Source organism: Poeciliopsis prolifica, unplaced genomic scaffold (assembly GCF_027474105.1).
Source record: "Poeciliopsis prolifica strain line A6 unplaced genomic scaffold, Auburn_PproV2 SCAFFOLD005, whole genome shotgun sequence".
Lineage (NCBI taxonomy): Eukaryota > Metazoa > Chordata > Actinopteri > Cyprinodontiformes > Poeciliidae > Poeciliopsis > Poeciliopsis prolifica.
In genome coordinates this window covers 4100858-4124610 of record NW_026562380.1, presented here as the reverse complement: position 1 = coordinate 4124610, position 23753 = coordinate 4100858, and the positions used below count along the sequence as shown (strand labels likewise).

Below are 23753 nucleotides of genomic sequence, written 5' to 3'. Positions count from 1 at the left end.
CTCAAGTTATATTTTATTTTTGTTTCAGTACATTGATCTGAACTGGCAGTTTCCTATGCACTTCTCTGCAAAGTTTATAAAACCCAAAGACGAACGGACTTGGACGGCTTTCCTGGTACTAATTAGAACTACTTTGCAGTTAATTAGTCTGACATTTGCCTTGTTAATAAATTATACCAGAAGCTTCTGTTAGTAGAACTAAAGGCCACGATCTTTCTAGGAAGGCATAAACGGCCCGACTAAATCCTTTTTGGAACAATCCATGAAATGTGGAAGCAGAAAAGACATGAGATCTGTTGTATCATCTGGAACCACTGAACCATCCTTGACTTGACTGAAGTATCTCATGGTATTGTGCAGTGCACCCTCGAGGGCACTCACAGGCTATACTCACATATACGCAGCAGATGACAAGGTGTCCAAAAAGATGAGTAGTTTCACATCTGCATTAGTCTCATCTTCACTCTGTTGGCCAGTTTAAATCAGAAGCGGAGCAGTTATGTTTTCACAGGAAATCCAGTCCAGAGCGGTGAGTTACAAATTTTCTATGTTTACAACCTGTCAAGAGGATGGAAGAAGTGTAAGAGAAATGAGTAACCCTGAAACTCAGTCTGCCCTCTTGGTCTACTTGGGGCAGAGGGATCTAATCTTGAATAAAGCTCCCCAGTGGCTCCTGCAGAGACTGTAATAGCACACACAATGAGCTCTTTTACAGCAGTACTTCAGACTTGTAGCTTCAAATGGCAGGCAAGCATCCACAACACCCTATGTGCCAACAGTCTGCATAAACCAACTCTAGCTCAGTATTTGGGAGTCACATGAGACTGATATGGAGTATCAGATGTTAGGAGAGGTAGGGTTTGCTGCAACAGCTGGACAAAAGGTCATTAACACCAAAGTGAGCGTGATTATGAGGTGTTCGCAAAACAACTCTTAATTATCCTGTTTGGTGGAACTAGAATAGAAAGTGTAACCAGTAATAGCTTTTAGTATTTCCCCCCGTACAGATTTCTTCTATCCTTCCTTTGTTGCTGTCTTTTAAAAAGAAATTACTAGTTTTGCAAGCTTTCATTGGGGAATACAGTTTTTAGAAAGTCTCAATCCCCTTTAGGATTAGGATCTGAGAAGTTACTAAGTTTAAATCTCTGAACCACTTAGTTGACCCTTTACCTCGTACTTATGCCCTAGAGCTGAATAGTTTGGCAAAAGTGCTGTTGGGAGACATTTTGTATCTTGTTTTCTTTCTATCTATATTTTCAGGCAAAACTCGTGGATGGGCAGCAACTCCATGAATTATCTCAGGATGCTTATTTCTCTGCATGACACAGGACCTTATCCTTATTACTTGGGAAGTATCGTGACCACATTCCCTGCTGTTCAATCATTATGCTTCATGCAGAATGTTAGTCTGACTTAAAGTGGCTTCTTTGATCCCTTTCTTGACATTTGCACCTGACTGCTGCCATTCCTCATCAAGCTTTGCTGAATCATCACTCTCTTGGGTACTTTGAAGATTTTTTCACAACCCAAATTCTCCAGTTGAAGTTCTTGCATGACTTTGCCTTTTAATGCAAAGGGAAGAGGGCACTAATTGCTAACTTGGAGATAATCATGGTTACCAAAGCATTAACTGATCGTAATACAATTTACTGCAACAAAAATTGAATTTTTGCTTTTTACTGAGCTTTTGGTCAGGACTGCAACACAAGATGTAATGTCGGACTGATCATAAAAAAATGTGATTTTAACTTTCAATGAACTCAGGAACATTGCTATGCAAGTACATGTATTGAAAGAAAAAAGGAAGCTTGGGCATGAAAACGTCCTTTTAGTGTGAGATGAGTTTTCTCACCGAATCTTGGTTGGATTTTGGTTCAGACTTTCACAACTGCCTTGTAGATAAATAGATCCATCATAATAAATAAATAACCATCTTAAGCCACAGGAAAGTATCCCCACATTAACACCATGTTTCAGAGAAGGGATGGTGTCCCTTAGTCTTCTGCTGCATAGAGGCAAAGAATTCAGTTTGTGCACGTTTGCAGTGTCTTCTGGCATTCTTTCAACAACTTTTCCTAACATTTCTCAAATAAGGGACACATTGTTTGTAGTTCAAAGCAACTAGTGATGCAGAGAGAACCCCCATCTGAGCTGCAGCTCCTCCAGAGTTGTGGTGGTTGTTTTTTTGATATATACATATTTGGTGAGTTTGTGTTTGTAATAATCTTTTTTATTCAATGTGATTGAAACAGAGACTTTAGGGCAACAGGAGAGTCACTAGAGCGACTTCAGATGGAAACTGTTAAGTCTCCTTTCGAAGAACCACTTTTGCTCAAAATGCTCTGTCTGTGAGAGGATCTGCAGTCTGGAACTCACTTCCTGTTGATTTAAAGCCCACAACCAGTTTTAGTATATTCAAAAAACAAACAAAACTTACATCAAAAACAGAACTGTATCCATTTTTAATGTTTTATGATCCACTGTTGGTTTGTAGATGTTGTCAACATTATGTTGTGTTATTTTAAATTTAATCACTTCAACTTTTAAACATACTTTTTAAAAGTCCATCTAGGGACAAGTGCTGCAAATTAGCTGTTGCTATTGCACTGTAATGCAAACATGGACTGCTGTTTTGTGCAGTTTGTCTATGTCAATGTGTGTCTGTCCCTATCAAATCAATTTAAATTCATAAGATGGTGGACAGAACAGAGCTCTGTGAGATATTCAAAGTTTGGAATATTGTTTATTAACCTAATCTAAACTTGTCCACAACTACACCCCTTACATGTCTGCTATGTTCTTTGGTCTTGATCAAGTCAAGTCAGTTGAGGTTTATTTATCGAGCACCAGTAACGAATAAGTCGACAGTATTCATGAACAAAACTGCACTGACAGTATGAGGAGCAGAAAGATCTGACTGAGTAATAGACATACAAAAAAGGGAGTTCAGCATAAAATTCAGAATATCTAAATACATGAAAGTACATGAATAAAAAGATAAATTAGCAACCTAGATTAATCCAACTGCAAGTTTCCATGGGTGTGGAAACCCATGTAGTAGTATCTGGACTAAGTTGCAGATATATCTGAAGATCATCCGCATAGCAGTGAACAGGCTTGTTTGTGTTGTTTTTTTAAATGTATATATCCACCCTAGTAGCAAAAAAAGTTTGATAAGAACAGATTTGGACCTTGGAACACTCCAAATAAAAAGGGAGGTGTAGAAAGATGGAAGCGGTTTGTTCACTAATGTCCCATCAAACCTTTGAAGCCTTCACAGAACAGCTGGATTTATGAGTGTGACTGTTGCACAGTCAAACATGAGGTCTGGAATGCAGATAACTGTCACGTTTCAGATTTTCCATTAATGAATCCCCACTTAATGTCAGACTATCAAATAAAATCCCTTGATGTTGCAGTTTCAACGTGACAAAACGTGAGAGCGCATGAATACCTTCGCAGGCTACCTCTGTCCTCTCCTCACAGCCGCGCTGATCTGTGGCGGGGAGGAAAAAACCTGAAGTGGGACGGACGAACCATATGAGGGGGGGGGGCGTGAAACAACTCTGCACCCATCATGCTCTCCGCTTCTAATCAGCTCTGCCATCCAGTTTGAAGTGAAACTCCAGGTGGAAGGATCGCTGCTCCTCGGTTCATCCAGAGGAGGAATACCAGGACAGGATTCCGCATGGGATTACGTTTTTAACGCGTACGGGATTGCATAACCTCCTCAGGTAAAGGCTCCTTCATTGCTCTCCGGGGAGGTTTTGAACTGGGAGCTGAGAGAAGCGACTCCTGCATGCTGGCTTCTGTGGCACTTGCGTGGCTTGAGTGAATTATTCACTTGTTCAATGATGCGTAATTAGTTCTTTTGTCAAAGAATCGATTTGCAATTGCTCAGTGATGCGAGTCCTTGGAGATTTTTCATCAGCATGACTGGAAGTTTTGCCATTTTTAGTAAATAATTCATTGTGAAATCTATGCTCAGATATACATACCTTGGTTTTGGTTACCATGACATCAATCTGCAGTATGCGCTACATACTTTCAATTATAACAAGTTTTAAAAAATGCATTATTTTTCCTATCGACTCACCTGAAGCTTCATTCTAAGTTATTTCCACCTGTAACAGAGGAAACGTTTCATCTTTAACTAAGCCTGGCATCTTGATATACATTCTCCTGTTTCTTCTTTTTGTTTGGAAGCAGGATGGTTCAGCGCAGGTGGTTTCAGTATAACACGTTCAGCAACAAGCTGTGGCTTGCATTGAGGCGATTGCCAAGAGTTAAACTAATTCAGCCTGTGAGGAACTCAGAAAGCAAATCGTGAATCAGAAGCAGCAGCAGGAGTGACCCTGTAGAGACATGCTGGAGTTTGACTTTCTTTCTGCTTGCTGTTGCAGCTTTTTGGTCCATCAAAAATGTGTGGAGCTCAGCACTGACACCTGTGAATGGTGGGTTTTAACACCCCCTGGTAATGTGTGTAAAGAGTCTGGCTTCAGGCTTGCTTTCACCCAGGAACAGGGTTTTACCAACTTCTGAAACAAGTCCCAATCCCTTCCAGCTATTAACCCTTAGTTCATCTGCAGTGGCCACTTCAGAAAATGAATGTTTATGCCTAGCGGGGAACACAACTCCTCACTTTTAGAGTTAGGCTGCATGCAAAGATTACACTAATGCGTTGAAACATGCAATTTTAATTGCGGTATGTTTTCAGAACTCATCATGAACAACCACTTTGTAAGACATGTGTGGTCTCCCAGCCCATATTGTCCACATCCTGTTTGCGGTGGAGCTTCCTTTGGAACACCTGCCTGATATGGGTTCTGCTTTCTTTTATTTCTTGGCTAAAAGAAACACCGAAGCTTCAACACCGAAGTTTCTGATTTTTCCTAAAAAGCTGGCATTTTTATAGAAAAATCTGAGCTTTGTGAAACAATTTAAGGTTGTGGTGCATTTGAATTATTTTTTCATTCTTTTCAAATCCCATCATGGATTGTCAATGGTGCTTTGGTATGGACTTTGACTAGGCCATCCTAATACATAGATACGTTTAATTTAAGCCTTTCCAATACATTTGGATGTGTGTTTACAGAAGACCACCAGTATTCATGGGGGTTAGAGATCACAGCTTATCATTAAACCAGCGTTGCACTGATTTCAGTTTCCCGGCCAATCGCTGGTTTCTGATCTGTAAAAAGCCTGACCTGTCAATTCCAATTTTGGCTAATGCCAATATATAGCAAGAAAGTTGCTGAGTTTGCAAAAGTGGGCTGACTATTGATAACTGCTACAGGTTGGAGCTAACAGTGAAAGAGGACAGTCATTGATTTTAGGCCTTTGCTGAGGTAGATAATCTTGGTGGATATATGGCTGGATATATGGATACAGGATGGTGGTTTGGCTTTATATGCAAGTATCAGCCTATCACTGATCTCCCAAAATTAAGAAAATTGACACAAATAAATTAGCACACCCCTACTTGAGACCCTTCCTGAAAACAATCATAACTGTCTATTTTAATTGTTCAAACATAAAGCATTCCATAACGTGCATTAATATGAAGAGTAGAAACTGTCACAGTCTTCCAAGTAGCATTACTCTATATCCCAAGAATAACTTAAATATGCTCTATGAAAAAATCTATATGTGGATTTTCTGCAAATAATTTGAGGTAACTTTTCACAGAAAAATCACAAAGAGGTGAACCTACAAATAGGATGGTAGGGTCCACTGTAATGTCATTTCTTTTGGAAGGTGAACCTCTGCAAGACGTTTTCTTGTGAGATTCATGTGTATTTAGTTCCACCCATCTTACCATCAGCTCTGACCACATTCCTTGTTGATGAAAATAATCCCAACAGTATAACCCTTCCACTACTGTATTTCATTGTTGATATTGTGTATTTAGCATTGCTAGATTTTATCACACAATGCATTTTTCCTGTAGGGTTTTAATGCTTGAAACACATGACTTAAAGGTCAGTGGCCTGTCTTCTGCAGGCCACTGAAGAAGACCACTGCAAAAGACAGTGCAGAAGACAGGCCAGATCATAATTTACCAGCCTCTAAAATGATCAGTGCTCCGTCGAAGGAAATCCAGCAAATAACATTGAGTCATTGATTTGTAGCATTCACATCTCCTGGAATTGGAATTGTGTCATTGACTTTGCAGCAATCCTACATAGTGAGCATGCATGTAGCGACAGTGGAGAGTAAAAATGTGACTTTAACAGAAAGAGACCTCTCGCAGAAATGGAGGATTTACCACAGGATGAAAGACAGTGCAGTAAAAGCTTAGCCAATAGGAGAGAGAGACAGGGTTAAACACAGAGTCAAGTGTATCATCTTTAAGAGGAAAACGTTGAGTTGTTGGCAGCAGCTCAGCTGTTGGATCCCTCCATGAAGGTGTCACAGCTAAGAGAATACCAGACCAGATGCAGCTTCTGTGCAAAACAAAGAAAACATAAAGTCAAAAGTTGAAATGATGACAAATAATGCAAAACTGGAGAGCAGCAGAAAATACAGCAGAAAAAGGAGAGGCTTAAGCCTATGGCAGCATAACTAATGAGATCACTCAGGATAAGTTAACCTAAGCTAAATGTGAGACATATAACAATTAAACAGTGTAAAAGTAATTTATTACAGTGATAAATGGCAAGTTTAACAATCACCCAATAAGCTGTACTGAACTTGTGTCTGGTTTGAATTCATTTGCTGAATGCTTGGGTGCATGTAAGGTTACATTGGTTGTGTGAACCTGCAGGAGCTGCTCTCCTCAGATCCTGCAGGAAACTCCCAGATTTTTCAAAGAAAACCTCTTTGTGTAATTACTCAGAGCAGTCACTCTTTTGACACACAAATTAAGTAGTCTGAAATTATTGTTATTTTGTTACTGTGATGTCATTCTTCTCAGCAGAGGTGCAGCTCGGCCAAATTAATGCTTCTTTAGGAGCAATTACTGAAGGTGGCTCTACATTTAAGAAACCCTGGGTTTGTGATTCCCTGTGAGGCAGCTGGGTGTTCAGGTGAGGTCTGCTGTGCTTCTGTTTCTCTAGATGCACAAATCTGTTCCAGCAGGTTCACAGTCTGCTTCTATCCACTGTGAGGACAAATTGCAGTCCTTTTTCTGTAGCAGTCAAATCATCTGCATATTTGTTAGGCGCGGTGGAAAAAAACACGTCAGTTCTCACAAATGCTGCAGCAGGTCATATTTATAGTTTCCGACAATCACTTTTTACACACTAATAAAAGTTGGAAAATGCTTGGGTTTTCTTTTTTTGGATTGGGGCGGGCCTGCAGGGATTTCAGGGAGTTTCAATATGCATGCGCTGCACCACAAGGTGCCTTGTTGCCCAGGTGGTAAGCTAATTGTTATCTTCTTTTTAAAATTCTAATGTTAAATTGCTGCAGGTTATAAAACATATTTAGCATTCAAACCCAATAACAGCATACATTCCAACATGAGTAAGGGGAAAAAAGAAGGTTTTTGAGCAAATAGCACTTTAAAAAGTCAGTGATAACATTGATGTTCATCTCAATAAATACTAATAATTTGAAAACTTTTGTATTTATTAATTTAATTCAAAAAGTTGCAGTTAATGGGATTTTGGAGGTTTTTGTGGTTGCTTCACTTGTAAACTGTGTTTGAACTCCTGAGAAATCCCAGTTCTCAGCCTTCCTGGAAAAGCTTACTTCAGTCAAACATCAGTTTCAGGAGGAGCAGTGTGTTTTACCTCCAGCTTGCTTAACACATGACCAGGAAGGAGCCTTGGAAAGTTGCTAAAAGACTCATGTGATTTTGGTTATTCACTTTTCATGTGCTTTGTAGAGCTTCAGAAAACGTATAACTATTTTCCTCAATGCATTCTGAAGAGCTGCTGGAATATTGGTTATAGCAGTGATGTTATGAAGGTCTTGCAGTGAAATGATGGTTAAAGCTGCACATTCACAGCACAAAGTTGTTCAAAGTATGGTTGGACTCTGTGGCGTCAGCGATCCTGTTCGTGGCATTCAAGGACGTTTAGGCATAGTCATGAATATAAGGCTGTCTGGTTCAGAAACCTCAGGCTCTGATGTTTTGTCTTGACCTTTTTGTGAATCATGAAGTTATGCTGGCGTCTTAAAACCATCATCTTTAGAGAACAGTTAAGGTTTTTACTCAAGTGTGAAGCAGCCAGGATGAAGGTCAGCTTCGCCAAGTTTAAGGCCATGGTTATCAACTTGAGAAGGTGGACTAAGGTCGTGAGATATGAATCACGACCAAAACATTTGAGGTTTCTGGACTCAACCCCAGAAATAATGTCTGAATTTGCTTCAGACCCCCCAGGTTGCTTGTGCTGAGTCAGATTCAGTTGGAGGTTTCTCCAGAGTCAATGACTCAATGCAATTTTCTTTCTTCTCTTGCTTCATCCTCATTCAGGAGTGAATGCTGCAAGCCAATGACTTGATGCAATCTGCTGGGTTTAGTTGGATAGAAAACTTTTTAAGCTACTTTGAATAATGGATGAAGCATATTGCATAGTTTGATAACTATGTTCAACTGAAATATATGTGATTGAAATAAAAAAATTTATACCTGTGGATTTTGGATTATTTTTTATCTTAAATGCAAAATGTGCATATTATATATACAGTTTTGCTGCTTTTAACATATTGTTCTTTCAGCAAATATCTTTTTTTTGTCTGTATGCTGCAGTTAACGATTAATTGATCATTGACCCGATTAATCATTTGAGCCCTAGTTGCCAGAAGGAGCAACTGAACAGTTTTTTTTAGTTGTCTCATGATGCTATGAACAACTGTAACAAGTATCATCAGTGTCCATAACACACTTCTGCATGAAGCAAGCATCAGCTGGATTTGCTGATGGGACACACATTTGAAGCCTGGCTTTCATGAGGTGCTGTCACTGCCTTGCTGTATGTCTGTGTTTATGATTTGCTGTGCAGTAATAGAACTGTAATGACACATTATGGTGTATGGAGCAAAGCCTCAGCCACTCTCTTCCTAACATGAAACACAGTTCTACAAGTGTGCTTAATGTTCTTACATGTGTGTGACTTCTGAATGACAGATGCTGAGGGAGGTTTTCTCCTTCCCGCAAACAGACTGTATTTCTAAGCAGGATCCAGCTTTATGTGGTTGTCACCCTCAAGCGTATAAACCATCTGAGGGCAGTTCTCCATTCCTTCCTCATTAGATTATGTCTGTGTGCTCTCTAATAAAGCTGATTGCATGGATGTTAGTGGGTGGATTTCTTTAGGTTGTTTATCTCATATGCTTGAAGGTGAGTTTGCGATTGTCTAAAATACTGTCTTTACCTCAAATGACTGACCTTTGAAGTGTAACAACATGACTTATAATAAGACAAACGCTAAACAGGTCATTCTGAGTACAACTCGGCTCTCAGGGTGGTTTCAGGCCACAGAAGGTCTTTGGTCTTGTTTCCTGCAGAATAACTGAAGATTCATCGATCAAAGATGTACACCTAATCTACAATTTTTATAGAGCTATAATCTCCTCCATTAAAAAACTGTTATTTTAAGTCTTCCTGCCTTGAGGAATCATTCTTTATTTTCATCATGATCAGTAGCAACATCCCTTGCGTGTGAGAAAGCAGTTCCTAGAATACAAGTTCTAAGCACAGATAAAATGGTTCTGATGTTACATGTTTTTATTTAGAGTCTTGTATTAGTGATGTTGAATGGTTAATAATGCAAAAAAAAATAAAGATAAGTAAATAACATAACACTATAATCACAACAATTTCACCAGACAAAAACAAAATTATAAAAAAATACAAATAAAATAAGTACATTAAATGAATAAACAAGTAAATTAAAGTACCATTAGTCTCGTGAACAATAATAAAGAAGATTAAACTTAAAATAATTGAGCTTAAAATCATTCATATGCTCAGATATAGATTTAAAATATTTGATGCACAATTAAAAAGTTTATTTCTGATTGGAAATGAGACAGACATCTCTCAAAAGTTCATAAAACTGTGAAAAAGATGTTAAAAAATAATAAAAAACATTATTATTTGCATTTTATTTTAAAAATGCCATTTTGAATATTATTTAGTCATATTCAAAAAATTAGAATATGTGTTTAGATGATGTCCATTAAAAGTACCTTTTAAAAATAACAACCATACTCAAATAAAGATTATATGCTGCCGTAGCTGTGATTAAGCCAAACCTGTACAAAGTATAAACATTTTGCATTTACAATTTAAAAGAAAACTGTCTGTAACCTGGCGCCATCTTGCATGTCATGTTTTGTTGGTCCAAGCCTCCAAGCTCTTTAAAACCAAACCCTTCCCACATAAACTAACTGACTCTGTCGTCTTTGTTTATTTAACGCTGCCTCTGATGCAGGCGGCAATAATTTTGTCTCCTTCTCCATGTAATGCAGTTGCAGTTTCTGCCTTTTCATGCCCAACACAAAACCACCCTGTCTACCTTGGGATATTCTGTACACACCATACATCACTCAATACTTCCCAGGGTGAAAATATTGAAGCCTAATATACCGGAGATCAGCCTTCAAAAGGAACAGAAGAGAGCATAAGAGAGTATGAAATGACCAAAACTGAAAAAGTATAAATGGAGAAGGATTGAACTGTGACAAGCTACTTCTAGAGCTTGAATTAACGCCAAACCTGTGAAATATATTTTCTTTTTAAATGGGTTCCTGTATGCCTGTTTTTCCGCTGACAACACTTTATACTAAAAGGAACCGACTTTGGCCATCATTCCCAAGGTAATGACTTCCACAAGAACATCTCCAGATATAACGCTTTTCTTTTTCTAGAAAGTTTGTTGAGTTTTTTTCTTTACCCTATCAAAGAAAACATGAGCTCAGAAGACAAAAGTAAACATTTGCCCCATTTCCCTTCTCTGTAAGGTGGAGTGGTAATTCAAGAACATCTGTCTGAGCTGCTGAACCAGAACATCATTCATCATGATCAAATCCATTACTGTCATCTTCTACGGTGAGAAAGCAGTCTGTCTCTTCCATTACACTAATGTCCTTGTTTTAATTGGTTTCAGTCTCGTCTGCAGTGTCTCATATAGCTATAAAAATCAGATAGCAGTAAATTTACACCATCGAGCAGCAGCATCTTTTTCTCTTTAAGAGATTCTGTGGGCAGAAAGTAATGTTGATGATTATGTTTCTGTGCCTGCTAATATGTCAAACTCCCTCTTCTTCACTCACAGCGTTCCTCTTGTCTTGGGCATGCTGGGCCAAGCCTAATGGATCAAAGAACAAGAAACCAAAGCAAGGTGATCATCTTCAGCAGCAGCCAAAAGCCTATAATCTTCAATCCTTTCAGTTTTATTATGTGCCCCAATTTTCTGTGCTGACTGAGGGAAAGTTGCAGTAATATCTCCATTTAAGTGTGACTAAAGTCCACTGGAAGTGTTAAGAGAAAATCTGGTACTCACTGGCAATAGAATTGCTGCAAATGCTTTTAAGGTAAAATAATGACATGCAAATAAACACTTTTTTCAATTCAGAAATACTTCATTTGTTCCAAAAGGAAATTAGATGTCATAACTCAAATCATTATCCTGGTGTATTAAAAGAGTTGTTGTGGATGGTGATGCTGCGGGCAGGAAGGATATCCAGTAGCAGTCAGTCTTGTAACAGATCTCAAGAGGCCTCTGACTGAAGACTGTTGTTGTATGACCGTCTCATGACTGTCATGATCCAGGCAACAGAGACTGTATTCACAGTAACACATCCTGGATGACAACATCAATTGTTGCCTATCACTGCTAATCCACATCATTTGCTTTTGCTACTCCTCTTTAAATCTATCAACCACAATATCCCTGACATTTTCTAGTCAGGGATTTGATTTTTTCCCCATTATGCCTGATGAAAGAAATTGTTTGATATTTCTTCTTCTCTCTGCTCTTGGGTCCTTCTCTTCATCAATGTGTCATTTTCTGAGATTTGGGATCATAGTTCTGGTTTTATTTTAACTTTTGAGCTTCTAATCTGCTGCTCCCAGCTGTAAAAAACACATAACAATGGCAACATTGTTGGCATGTATGTATGGCATATAACAATGTTGCCATTGTCATATGAAACATAACAATGGCAACATTGTTCCACAACTGTCTGAATGTAAAAATTTAAGACAAAATACAATATTTCCTACCACACAGCATCTAAAACCACAGGGAATAAGTGTCCAAACACAAAGGTACTCCAATATGCTACCAATGTGAGAATATGCTGTTCTAGAGTACCTTATAGTCAAATATATTCAGATGCAGTCTTCACGGCCGGGCAGGTAATGGTTCATTTTCAGCTTTTAACGACGCACTTTAACTGCTCTTTTTCCATGAATCCAAAGTTATTTTTGATGTGTGTTTCGGACTATTGTCGTAAAACCTAAATGTGTCAATGTTTGACCCATTCAGCTATGGATTGGAGACAAAGAAGATCAATTAATATTCCCACTTGTTGAGTGCACCAGAGCATGATGCTGCTGCCATCGTGCTGGACAGTATAGTAAAGCTTTCAGCCTGATTTCTCCAAGCATTCTTCTTGCTATTGTTGCGAGAAACATTTTTATTGTGCATGTGGGCAGCCTCAGATTCCAGTTGGGCTTGTTGGGTTTGGTTTTGGTTGGTGCCCTTCCATTCTTTATGAAGTAGCGTAGGAGACTGTGGTGTCCGAACAATTCCCAGTTCATGGGAGTGACTCCTAGGGTGTTCTTGATCATTTAAACCCAATTTTTTGTAAACAAAAATTATAATAATTATAAAAATATTTTTTTTTAAATTGTAGGGAAATCAGAATGACAGTATCCTTCACTCTCAGCTGTCAGCCATATTGTGTTTGAAGTCTGAGATGCAGTTTGTCTAAGCGTTTAAGTTTCTGTGTTGGTAGTGATACTAAAATGTAGCAAAATATACCACATTTCCCTAGAAATGTCTACTTTATTGTCAAGTGATGTGATTTTCTTATTGTATCTTTCTGGTATTTTGTCGTCCACTGTCCAGTTGTTCCGGACATAGAGTGTGACGTCCGAGCGGGGAAGATTAACCTCCCAGAGTTCATTGCCAAGTGTCCAGCACACTGTAAAGAAACCAAGCAGCAGGTCTATGGGACAGGTGTCTTTGCATCCATCTCCAGCATCTGCAATGCAGCCATCCATAGGTGTTTGGACTGGGAAATGAATATCGCCAAAAGAGTCTCATGATGGTTTTATTTGACAAACATGTTGTCTGCACAGTGGAGTCATCACAAACGCAGGGGGAAAAGTAATTGTGAGGAAGATGGCCGGGCAGAACATCTACAAAGGCAGCAACTCTAACGGGGTGCGGTCACTGTCTCTACCCAAGTGGAGGGAATCATTTGTGGTCTCAGGTACTAATGCAGAATTAAATATTTTTCAAAATCAGTAGTTTAGAAGAAATTTGTTGAATAAAAGCTAAATTTGTTGTGTGACAGTTGGGAAACCAAAGAAAGGTGTCATCTACCCATCCACTCTGGACTACGCTCCTTCAAGACCAACCTACGTGAAGACAGGTAGGAAAAGCATCTTCACATTATTACCATACAGTTTTAATGCATTATATTTAGTTTTCGCCTGAAATGTCAGGCTGGAGATAGGCACCAGCTCCCCTCTGGACTACACTAGGGACAAGGGCTTGCAGAAAATGAATGGATAATTTAGTTGATCATTAATACATCAAATGTGAAAGGCAGTATGCTCTTTTCATCTGTTCGTTATGAATCTGTTAGGACACTTGTTTTGTCTGGCATATTTCGGGGTCAAAAGGTGACAGAAGAAACATCCCCACACTTGACTCTGGCATGCTGAACCTAGATTTGGATTTCTGCAGTCTGCTAAGAATGACAAGAATGCATTACAAAACAGAGGTTACACTGTAGACGCTCTCATCCGTCCTCCTCGTTTGTGACTGCCTTCATTTCTTCTCTTTTTTCAGGTCCAAAAGACACCAAATCAGCTGAGTTCATTACGCTGCCGCCAACAACAGCACCTGAACCCACCACGACAAGCCCTGAACCAACAACCACAACTGCTCCCACTACCACCACCACAACCACAATGCCTCCGCCACCACCCACGACCACCAAAGCCCGAGCCGTAGTTCATAAAATCAGGGATGCAGGTGAATAAAACAAGCAGATACAAACGTTTAAAAAGGTAAACGAGCAGCCTGCCTCGTCTAGTCTAACTTACAGCATTAGCAGCTTATAATCAGAGCTTGCAGCTTGCCGCAACAAGCCTTCTTTTCTGCAGTGAGCAATGATGAGTGGCAATTACAACTGCAATTATGGAGCAATTACCGCTCCTCTGTGATGAAGTTACAGTGTAGACTGTTTTAACTGTAGCTTTCATCACTGATTAAATAAAAACACAATCACTGAGACTCTGCGTCATTCTGGATGGCGGTGCAGGTATGGTGAGTAGACAGTGCCACCCTATCTTAAGGTATGCGTTCAAATGAGATGGGCAGAGGGCCAAATAGGCTGCTGAGCGTTCCCTCTCCCTTTCATTTTCTGTAACATTATCTTCCTTCTCTCCACTCCGGCACACCATTTGTCTTTCTTCCATCCAGGCAGCAGTCACCCGTACCTTGCCCATGTGGCTGCCGCAAGTTCAAGTAAGTGAAGCAAAGCAGCGAATAATTGTATGTTGGAGGGATATCATGAGGTGCTGCAGAGTTGATATTTTATTCTGGGGTACACAGAGCATCACAAAAAGAATTTCTTCACTCAACAACCACAAACATTAATGTATTTGATTGGGTTTTCAAGTGGTAAATAAACATAAAGCAGTGCATAATTTTGATTTGGCCTAATCTGATAAATGTGCCTAGTTTCCACTGAGCAATATGCGACGGGTTGGTATAAATTTTTTGTCTGTTATTCTTGTGCCTCCCTCAGCTGGTGGTCCATAAGACAATGGCACTGCCCATTAACACAGTCCATTAACTCTGGAACAAAAACAAGTCACTGCTTGTGACAAGTCATACTAGCCCAACGACAAATGTGGCGCAGAAGGCATTACATGGCATTACACTGGTCTGCTTTTGGAAAAATCACCTGTTTTGTTTGGAAGGTCGTGGTATCTTCCATATTTATCAACAAGTAGCTTTATGACAAAAAAAAAAAAAACACCAAGCAGTAAAATCATTACAGTTTGTAATATATATTTTTATCTAAATGTTTTGTGAATGAACTGTGTGATTGGTGTAGGACAGTCACAGAGTGCCCAAGGAAAGAGTCCAAGCCAAGGTGGGTAAATACACTTCAAGAAGTTCCAGCTGTTGAAAAAAATGATCACACACAAAGCATTTCCAGTCTGACTAAACCATCAAACCATCTCTTCAGTGTTCAGAGGTAGCTCCTACCCAAACAGGTATCCACAGCGTGCCAGCGCAGGTAAATCAACTCAAAAATCCAACCTGCTAACCTCTGCTTCTTAAAAACCTAATTGATCCTTTTACACTGACACTCAGACCCTTCTCTTTTTTTTTATCTGTGCACATAAGCTCTGCATGCCGTCTCTGTTCAGTATCTACCAAACTACTTTACTTGTGTTGGTTGCAAATCAGAAATGGTGCTTATCGGGTAATCTTCAGCTCTGTGAGCCATGTTCCAACTTTCACAAATATTAGACTCTGGTAAAGATGAATGTAAGGACTTAAAATAAATTCACCTTTTCTTGCAATAGCGTAATGATGCCCTTAAGAATCCAACCAGAGTGTATTACACAGAAACATGTTGTAACCAAACTTCAAACCCATGATTAGCGTGAGTAGCTAAACATAGTTGTACAGTTTGTAAGATACATTTTCTGGTTTCAAGTGTATATTCATCCCAAATATGCCTAATGTCGTTAATTTGCAACATATTTAAATATATAGCTGCTTCATAAGCTGTAATCACTATAACAATCTCCACTTAACAGAGCAACAGTTTGACACCAACATTTATTTATTCATTTATTTATTGTTACCTTCCTAAAATAATGGTGTACATAATTTTTTTTTAAATCACCACCTCTTTTTTTATTTAGCTAAAAGAAAAGCGACTTTTGCCAGAAGTGATTTTGTCCATTATTTTTTGAAGGTGACGTTATGTTAGTTACTTTTAAAATAGGAAAGGCAAGAGAACATGCCAATCAGAAAAAGCAAACGTTTGTTGATCTTTATATGTAATGAATTGGCTAAAGGGAAATAGGTACTTATTTAAAATTATTTTAATATCCAGTGAGGGCAACTTATTCATATCCAGTGAGTTCAGAAAGCAACAACTGTAATTGAGTTAAATTAGGAGTTTCCATATTCATTTGCCAGCAGGCACAGAAAGGAGCTGGCAAGGGAGCTCCTTTTTGTGGAGCAAAACAACAATCGAGGCAGATTGTTGTCATCTAGGCAACAATCTGCCTCGATGACAACTCTTATTTGAGAAGCATGCATGGAAAAAGTATTTTCTGCTCTGCTATCAAAACACAAACATGCAAAGTTTGACAAGTTCTAGCTCAGACTTGAGCTAGAACTAAGATTAATTGTGTTTGCAAAGACTTCTAGTATGAAACTCAAATGCTGTGTGCAAAAACCCTGCTGTTCACAGAGTACGATGGAGGATCTGTGATGCTGTGAGGCCTCTGGACTTTGCAGGAGCTCATGGCAAACCAAGCATTTTGAATAAAAATCCAGTGGAAAAAAGTGAAAATGGGGAGTTAGTGGGTCTTTTAACAGTATCATGATGCAAAACATATGACTAAATAAACAGAAATGTTTATTCAACCATTGAGCTGAAGCTGAAGAAAAGAGTGTCACTCGATAAAATATTAATTTATTCTAAGAACTTTTACACATCCTTACCAGAGGTGGCAATACTTGAGGGAGATTCTGTATTTTCAATCTGTGCTGATATTTAGACATTGGTGCAAACTCCTAATTTCAGTGAAAAAACTGAACTCTCTACCAGAAGGGGCTCAAATTAACACAAACATTTAACATTTAAGCAATAAAATGTATACTTTATTGAAGCATCAGCACAGATTAACTCTGCAATGTTTTGCTATTTTGAAAAACTTCTTCCTTCTAATCTTGGTCCAAGGTTTGCGCCGGCCAGAGGCGGGCTCAGCCATCAGGAGGCAACCATCCTCTCCAGTCGGCCCAGGTCAGCCTCCTCATTAGCGCACTTACACCCATGATTAAAAGAAAAACGGGTACAGGTAGCATGCAGGTCACCGTCAGCAGACTACTGTAAGTCTAACCGCACTGTTTACACTCATGAGCCTCTGATATCTTCACCCTCAGGGTCACCACTAATACCCTCCTCTGAGCTTCCCAGCTTACATTCCTCACTGCATAACCACTGTTTTCTGTCATCAGGAGCATCCTCCCTGTCATATTTTCATTTTACGAGATGAAAAGAGTCAAGTGAAGCAGAGCTAGTGCTTGTAAATACGCCCATCTTACATGCTTTTGTGTTTGATAGCACGCTGTGGAGAAAGAAAAAAAAAAAGCTTTTAGCTTCCATCAAAGTAAAACAGCTGGGCTACATTTGAGGATGGAAGCCCAGACCTGTAACTCTGCTTTCCCCTCCTTCCTCTTCTCTGTTTTTCCCTCTCTTCTCTTCTCTTCTCTTCTCTTCTCTTCTCTTCTCTTCTCTTCTCTTCTCTTCTCTTCTCTTCTCTTCTCTTCTCTTCTCTTCTCCTATCTGCGCTTTCTCGTCGCCTGCAAGCAGCTTTTAACAGGGCTCCACCCGAGCAGACCCCGACAACGAGCCAGTCGAATTCTGGTGAGTTTCTCTGAGTCCTCAAAACGCGCAGATCTCAACCAAACGGCAGACGGTAGCACTGCGAGACAATCTGCGACACCGGTACACCGAAGATGCGCCCAAATCCAAGTGGTGCTCAGATTTCGACAGAAAAACCTGAATTTGTCTATTCACCTAAGAGATGAAACAATCAGTCTCTCAGATTCATCTTGATTACGTTGGTGATAATCCTGCTCCATGCTCTAAAATAAAATCGTAACGCCTCTGTTGTCTGAACACAACGTTTGTTTTCTGACCTTTCATCCCCAAATACTCTTTGCTCTCCTGCCCAGTTCAGCCAGCCAGCTGAATTTTATGAATGAGATGAAATGAACTCTTAGTTCAGCCACAACTTCTTAAATCTGCAGCTGCACTGGACTAAAATAAGAACTAATTCAAAATAGATTGGGCGGTTAACCATCTCGCTTCATTTTTCGAAAATAAATAGAATCCGGAAGGTTTGAAACTGAACTTTTATTTCCAATAATCTGAATGTATTACAAATTCATCCCAGAAACAAGCCCCAGAGGTTGTTCCCAGAGGTTTTTTTTAAACTCTGGGAGTTTTAATCATGTTAAAAATGACTGCTCAGTATGAGAACTTTAAATTATATCAAAATAACCTTTTCTGACATCTGATGATGTAGCAGATTGCCAAAAACTTTAAGAGTTTTAATTGGTTTAATTCTTGTTTAGAAAAAAATCAAACAATAAGTCAATTTTTTTACATTTAGTCTTCTTGTCCAGTGTATTAGTTAATAAGGATTCTTTGTTTTATTTTCTTTACTTCATTGACAATTGAGATAAATTAATTAGGTATTTGAATTCTTCGATCTCTGGAAACTAGCTTATTAATGTAAATTTGCTAAAAACATTTTCATCATAAATATCAGAAATCGTTTAAATCACAACTGTGACTCCCTGCAAAGGTTTATAATAAAAAATCCAAAAACAGGAGTAAATATATTCGTAATTTAAAGAAGCTGGTAATCGCGACAATTGTGAGTTTTGGCAGTGAAGGTTCAGATAGTTGAAACGAGCAGCGCCAAGTGACCCAGTTATGCGCCGAAGTCTGTATCCATTGCAGCATGTGGGTCCAATCTCTGAAAAGCTCCACAAACCATCCAAGGTGTGGCCCTCCGAGGAATGTGCTTCTGTTTTTTCTTTTGCGGAATGCAAAGCCATGAATCCCCTAAAATTAGACAGGGCTATATCTGTTTAAATGACAGCTAATTGTAGGATCTGATTTATAAAAGGCAGTGTAAACGCTTCCACAAAACTTTTGCTGCTTAGCTCTTGATCCGTGCAGGAAGCAGCTCTTCAGATCAAGGGATGACTGGGTGATTTACAAAAGAAAATACTGATTCCTTTAGGCTGCCCCTTCAGGTAGAAGCAAGAGTTTAAAGGTGAAGTCAAGCAGTGCCTCCGGAGTTTCCAAGATGGATGCTTCTTTTGACTTCAACTCTTTAGTTTTTGATTTATGAGTTCAAAAAATTCTTTTCCTATGTAGCTTTAGCACCTTGCGGCTTAAAACAGATGTTGGGTGTTATTGCTTTAAGTTATGATGCTAGTCCGGTGTCTGTAATGAAACATGTCAGTCCAACAGCCAAAAGGAGGCATAAAAATATTTTAGTAATCACACTATACAACCTAAAAAGGCTTTTATTTGTGGGATTACTGAAAAGTGATGCTCCAAGATGGTCTTCATTCAATCAGAATGAACTTCAGACACTTTGAAAGGAGAGTTTGAAGTTTCAGTGTTAAGATGTGAAAGGCTGGAGACTTACCCAAAGTTTTCAGACGTAAATACAGGTACACCACACTTTTCAGATAATTATTTGCAAAAATATTTCATGGTTTAAAACTGACACCTTTTTTCTGTTTCGTTCCAACTCTCCGTTACGCACCACAATGTGAAACCCAAAGAAAAACATTTAACTCTGTAGTTGTAACTTGACAAAATATGGAAAAGTAAGTAAGTAGCTTGGAGCTGCTGTAAATGTTTTGGATCTTTTAGCAGAGTTGTCTCATTCTGATATGAAATAAGTTCTGATCCAAGAGGAGGATCCTCAGCTTTTGATCTCTGCAATTACTGAATTGGTTATGATTAAAGAAGTTGAATTCGATCCTTCAACGCAGATATTAAAAATAGTCAACAGCAGCAGATTGTCTTTATCACTGTCTGCTATCTAAACTGTCCCTAGTTTGACATCGGGACTATAATAATACATCCGCGCTTCAGTGGGCTGCTGGCTGCGCTCTCTCAGGCCGCCTTTGCAAACAGAGACCCTTCTCACCAGCCAGTCCGATATGGGAACCTCAAAGCCAAACGCTGTGTGTTTGTGCAAGCTGCTTGTCCTCCTCAGAGAGGAGTTCACTGAAGTGTGCAGTCATGGTTCAGTCCGTTGTTGCAGAGGGAGCTTTGCCATTCTGGTTTTTACCTCAACTTATCAATAAAATCAACTATCCACAGATAGACAGTTTGCTTTTTGCTCATTTAAGTTAGCATTCATGTGACCAACTTTTAAGAAGGTACATAGGGTAAGCTGAAATATTTTAATCTATGTGAATAATATCATAATCAGCCTAATAAACAATCTTAAGCATAAGGAATAAATCATTCTTTCTAGATTAAAGAAACAAAGAGTCTGTACATTCTTCAGGTTTAAATTTATTTCATCTACCAAATTATTTACATATAATCAAAAACATTTATTATTAATCTCATTATTCATATTAAATCCTAATGAGTTAATAAAGTCGCAAGTAACACAAAATTAACACTAACAACTGCCCTAACATGCCTAAATATATTATTAATGTAGACAAAATACCATTTCATTCCTGGAAGCTGTTTTACACCCAGACTTATGCATAAAGTTGAATAAAGTTGCATTAATCACTATGTAAAGCTAACTAACCTTGGTTTGTTTTTAAAAGGCTCACCTTAATTTCTAAATCATTCGCTATGGTCAGATAGTTTGACATATTCACAAACATTCAGACATGACTCCCTGAGAATAACAGTTCAGTCATAAAGACATAAATATTTTGAACTGTGGAGGTGGAGTAAGAGGTTGTTTTGGTTAAACCTAAGAGTGCAGGAAGAGCATTTTGTCGGGCATTTGGCAGTTCTTTCAAATCTTTTTTTTTTTCCTGTATGTCCACTACAAAACAAAACACAAATTTATATTAAGATTTTTTTTAACCTTTCTAACCAAACAGTTGAAAGAAAACAGCAAGTTTTCTCTAAAACAAAAGGCGGAAACTCAGTCCTCAAGCGTCTGAGGTTCAACTGTTTTAGTGTCGTTCTGAACATCTTGTGGGATCTCTAATAAATCCCACTTTATTGGCGATCACAAGTATGTTCCTCCTTCATGCCTGTCCTAAAAAAAGCTTTCTAATTTTCCCGTGCACAGCTTTCCCCAGGAGAGACTGGTCTCCCTCTTCTTACTCTCGCCCTGACTGGTTCCCAGGAGCTCGACGACCAACAGGTAGCAGACAGTAATCCCTCAGCAGAGACTGAAATGAATGTTGGGTTTTAATCAGATTAAGGACAAATGGGCTAAGAAAAATACCCAGGGTGAATTAATCTTTCCGGATGTTGCTGACACATCAATGTTCTCTGCTCAGATGTTAGCTATGCAGTTCCAGACTCAGGATATGCATGGAGTGAGACAGAAACACCTGAGATTCCAGGTAAGTAAATGCACCTCCTCTCTGACAGAGTGCTGCAGTTTTGGGTGCGTATCGCAACCTTTACTGCACACCTCGTATCCTGCTGTACTGCACGCACCCGCTACAGTTCAGTATCTGCTGATCATGTATGCTCCGAATTGACTCCATGTGTAAGTACGTACATGCAAGGGAATCTCTGTTTACATGCCATCTGCCTGCCAGATGAGGGCTTCTTTGAAGTGCAGAAAAGCAGAATGGGGCAGGATATTGATGCATGTGAAAGTGATGTACTCTGAGGTGATCATTGTGAAAAAAAGCCATTGTTTTCACTGGTCTGGGATTGGTCGTGAAGGATTTCTGACCAGTCGTAACTGTGGAAACATGTGCTTTTCCCTCTGACATTTCCCCCACACTAACGGGTTTCGTAACGTCCTCCTCTAGCTCGGGATCTCAGGCCTGATATCTCAGAGTATGAACGCTGGCTTTATAGCTTTGGACCATACCGTAAGTGTTCATACATTTCTTCTTGTTGGGGTTACTAACAAATCTCCAGGTTGTAGAGTGTCAATGAATGGGTTGGGATTAGCTTGCTAAAGTATTCAACCCCTTGGACTTTTTCGCGTTTTGTCACATTACACCTCCAAACTCCAATGTATTTTATTAGGATTTTACGTCAGCCACCATTACTTTGTTACAGCGGAAATGAAATTATTGCAACCAATAAGTAGTATTCAGAAGTGGTCATTTGCAAATAGATTCAGTCTAAAAGCACAGTTGTTCTGTGAAGACATGTCAGAGAGCATTAGTGTTGGAACCACAACCACACCAGAATACTTAGACCCTCTCTAAAAATACTTATAACGTCCCATATTTGTTATTCAAATACCAAATATACCAGAGTATGTATTAATATCCAGTGTGTTACAGAAAGATTCAAATGCATGACACATTTAAATACAGCTAATGCATATTTTTAAAGTAGGTTTTTTTTTTGTTTGTTTTTTTTATGCAAAACTTATACCGCACATTTGTATCTAGGCAAACTCATGTTAAGCTAGTTTTCAGAATAATAGTGCCCACTTATGAGTGATTTAACGTCAGTATAAATGCTGCAACCATCAATTTTTATTTCAGTCCATTAAATAGGTAAATGGAGATAAAAGAATGCACGCAACATTTTAGAGACTTATTTCTAAAAATATATGTAACCCCTTTTTATACTTCTCAATTATCCGCTGCTTTGTGTTGGTCTATTACATAAAGTTTGTGGTTGTGATGTGACAAAACATGGAAAGGTTCAAGAAGTATGAAAAGCCTTTGTAAGCAGATGAAAAAACTGTTTTCTTTTATCCAGTTTCAGCTTCTGGTACTTCAGTATTTAATTCGCAGTATAAACACAAGCAGGCTGGCTGCTTCTCTGTTTCTTCTCTAGTTTTTTCACAATACACAGATATTACAGTTGGGTCAATTTCCGTCTGACTGCACATGAAAGAACCTAAAATACCTTAACTGCTCTGTGAAAGGAAACCACATTTTATTTGTTTTATACTTGCATGCCTTCACATTAAACAATATAACTCGCTTGCAGTACGACCTGCTGACGAGACACAAAAGCCCAGCAGAAAGCACTAACTCATATTTCAGACATTGTGCTTTCTTCTTTTTTTGAGGCACAGGTTGGCATTCAAATCTGAGGTCTGGAAACCATTTGGAGCATCCACCATAAAAATACAACCAGAATTCCAGCCAAGCTAAACATTTAAACAGAGTGGCTGTTCTGCCATAGTGTCAGTGTTTTCTTTGGTTGCAGTTTTTTTTTCATATTTGATAATATCTTTATTTTTAGCCCCTCGTTCCACTGACTTAGATGGCAGCCACAAAATGCCCCTCCACTTACCCCACGGCAAAGGTGAGCAGCCAGGGAGGCCTTGAAGACTATTATCCAGCTTTTGCACAAAGTGCTGTTGAAAGTCTGTTGTGAAAAAGTATTTGTCACTTCACTGATTTCTTCAACTATTGCTATTTAGTTACATATAAATGCTTCAGATCAATAAACTAGTTTTAGTATAAGACAAAGATAACCTGACTCAGGAGTCTGGATACAAATGTTTAAATACAATTAATGTATACTGTCAGAGCGTCTTGAAAATAACTAACTTGAAAATGGCAATGATACCACAGTACTGAAATTATTTTAAAAGTAAAAATTGCTTGTATTTTGTTTTTTAACAACTCTCATCAAAT

At 38.8% G+C, this 23753-nt stretch overlaps 1 protein-coding gene across 5 annotated transcripts in view; it reads left to right on the top strand.

Moving 5' to 3' along the window:
• The first annotated feature begins 3616 nt into the window (after positions 1 to 3616).
• Positions 3617 to 23753, top strand: part of vit (vitrin) — a 29155-nt gene continuing 9018 nt past the window's right edge. Inside the window, exons 1-16 of one of the 5 annotated variants that reach the window (XM_055029212.1) lie at positions 3617 to 3734; positions 10915 to 11002; positions 11229 to 11294; positions 13029 to 13185; positions 13262 to 13395; positions 13480 to 13557; positions 13980 to 14165; positions 14616 to 14660; positions 15256 to 15294; positions 15391 to 15441; positions 17128 to 17190; positions 17761 to 17814; positions 21251 to 21325; positions 21465 to 21530; positions 21951 to 22013; positions 23356 to 23418. In XM_055029212.1, the coding sequence (XP_054885187.1) occupies positions 10972 to 11002; positions 11229 to 11294; positions 13029 to 13185; positions 13262 to 13395; positions 13480 to 13557; positions 13980 to 14165; positions 14616 to 14660; positions 15256 to 15294; positions 15391 to 15441; positions 17128 to 17190; positions 17761 to 17814; positions 21251 to 21325; positions 21465 to 21530; positions 21951 to 22013; positions 23356 to 23418 (1171 nt within the window). In that variant the 5' untranslated portion in view covers positions 3617 to 3734; positions 10915 to 10971. The remainder of the gene's footprint in view (positions 3735 to 10914; positions 11003 to 11228; positions 11295 to 13028; positions 13186 to 13261; positions 13396 to 13479; positions 13558 to 13979; positions 14166 to 14615; positions 14661 to 15255; positions 15295 to 15390; positions 15442 to 17127; positions 17191 to 17760; positions 17815 to 21250; positions 21326 to 21464; positions 21531 to 21950; positions 22014 to 23355; positions 23419 to 23753) is intronic. The other 4 variants (XM_055029213.1, XM_055029214.1, XM_055029215.1 and 1 more) reach the window with 4 other exon arrangements.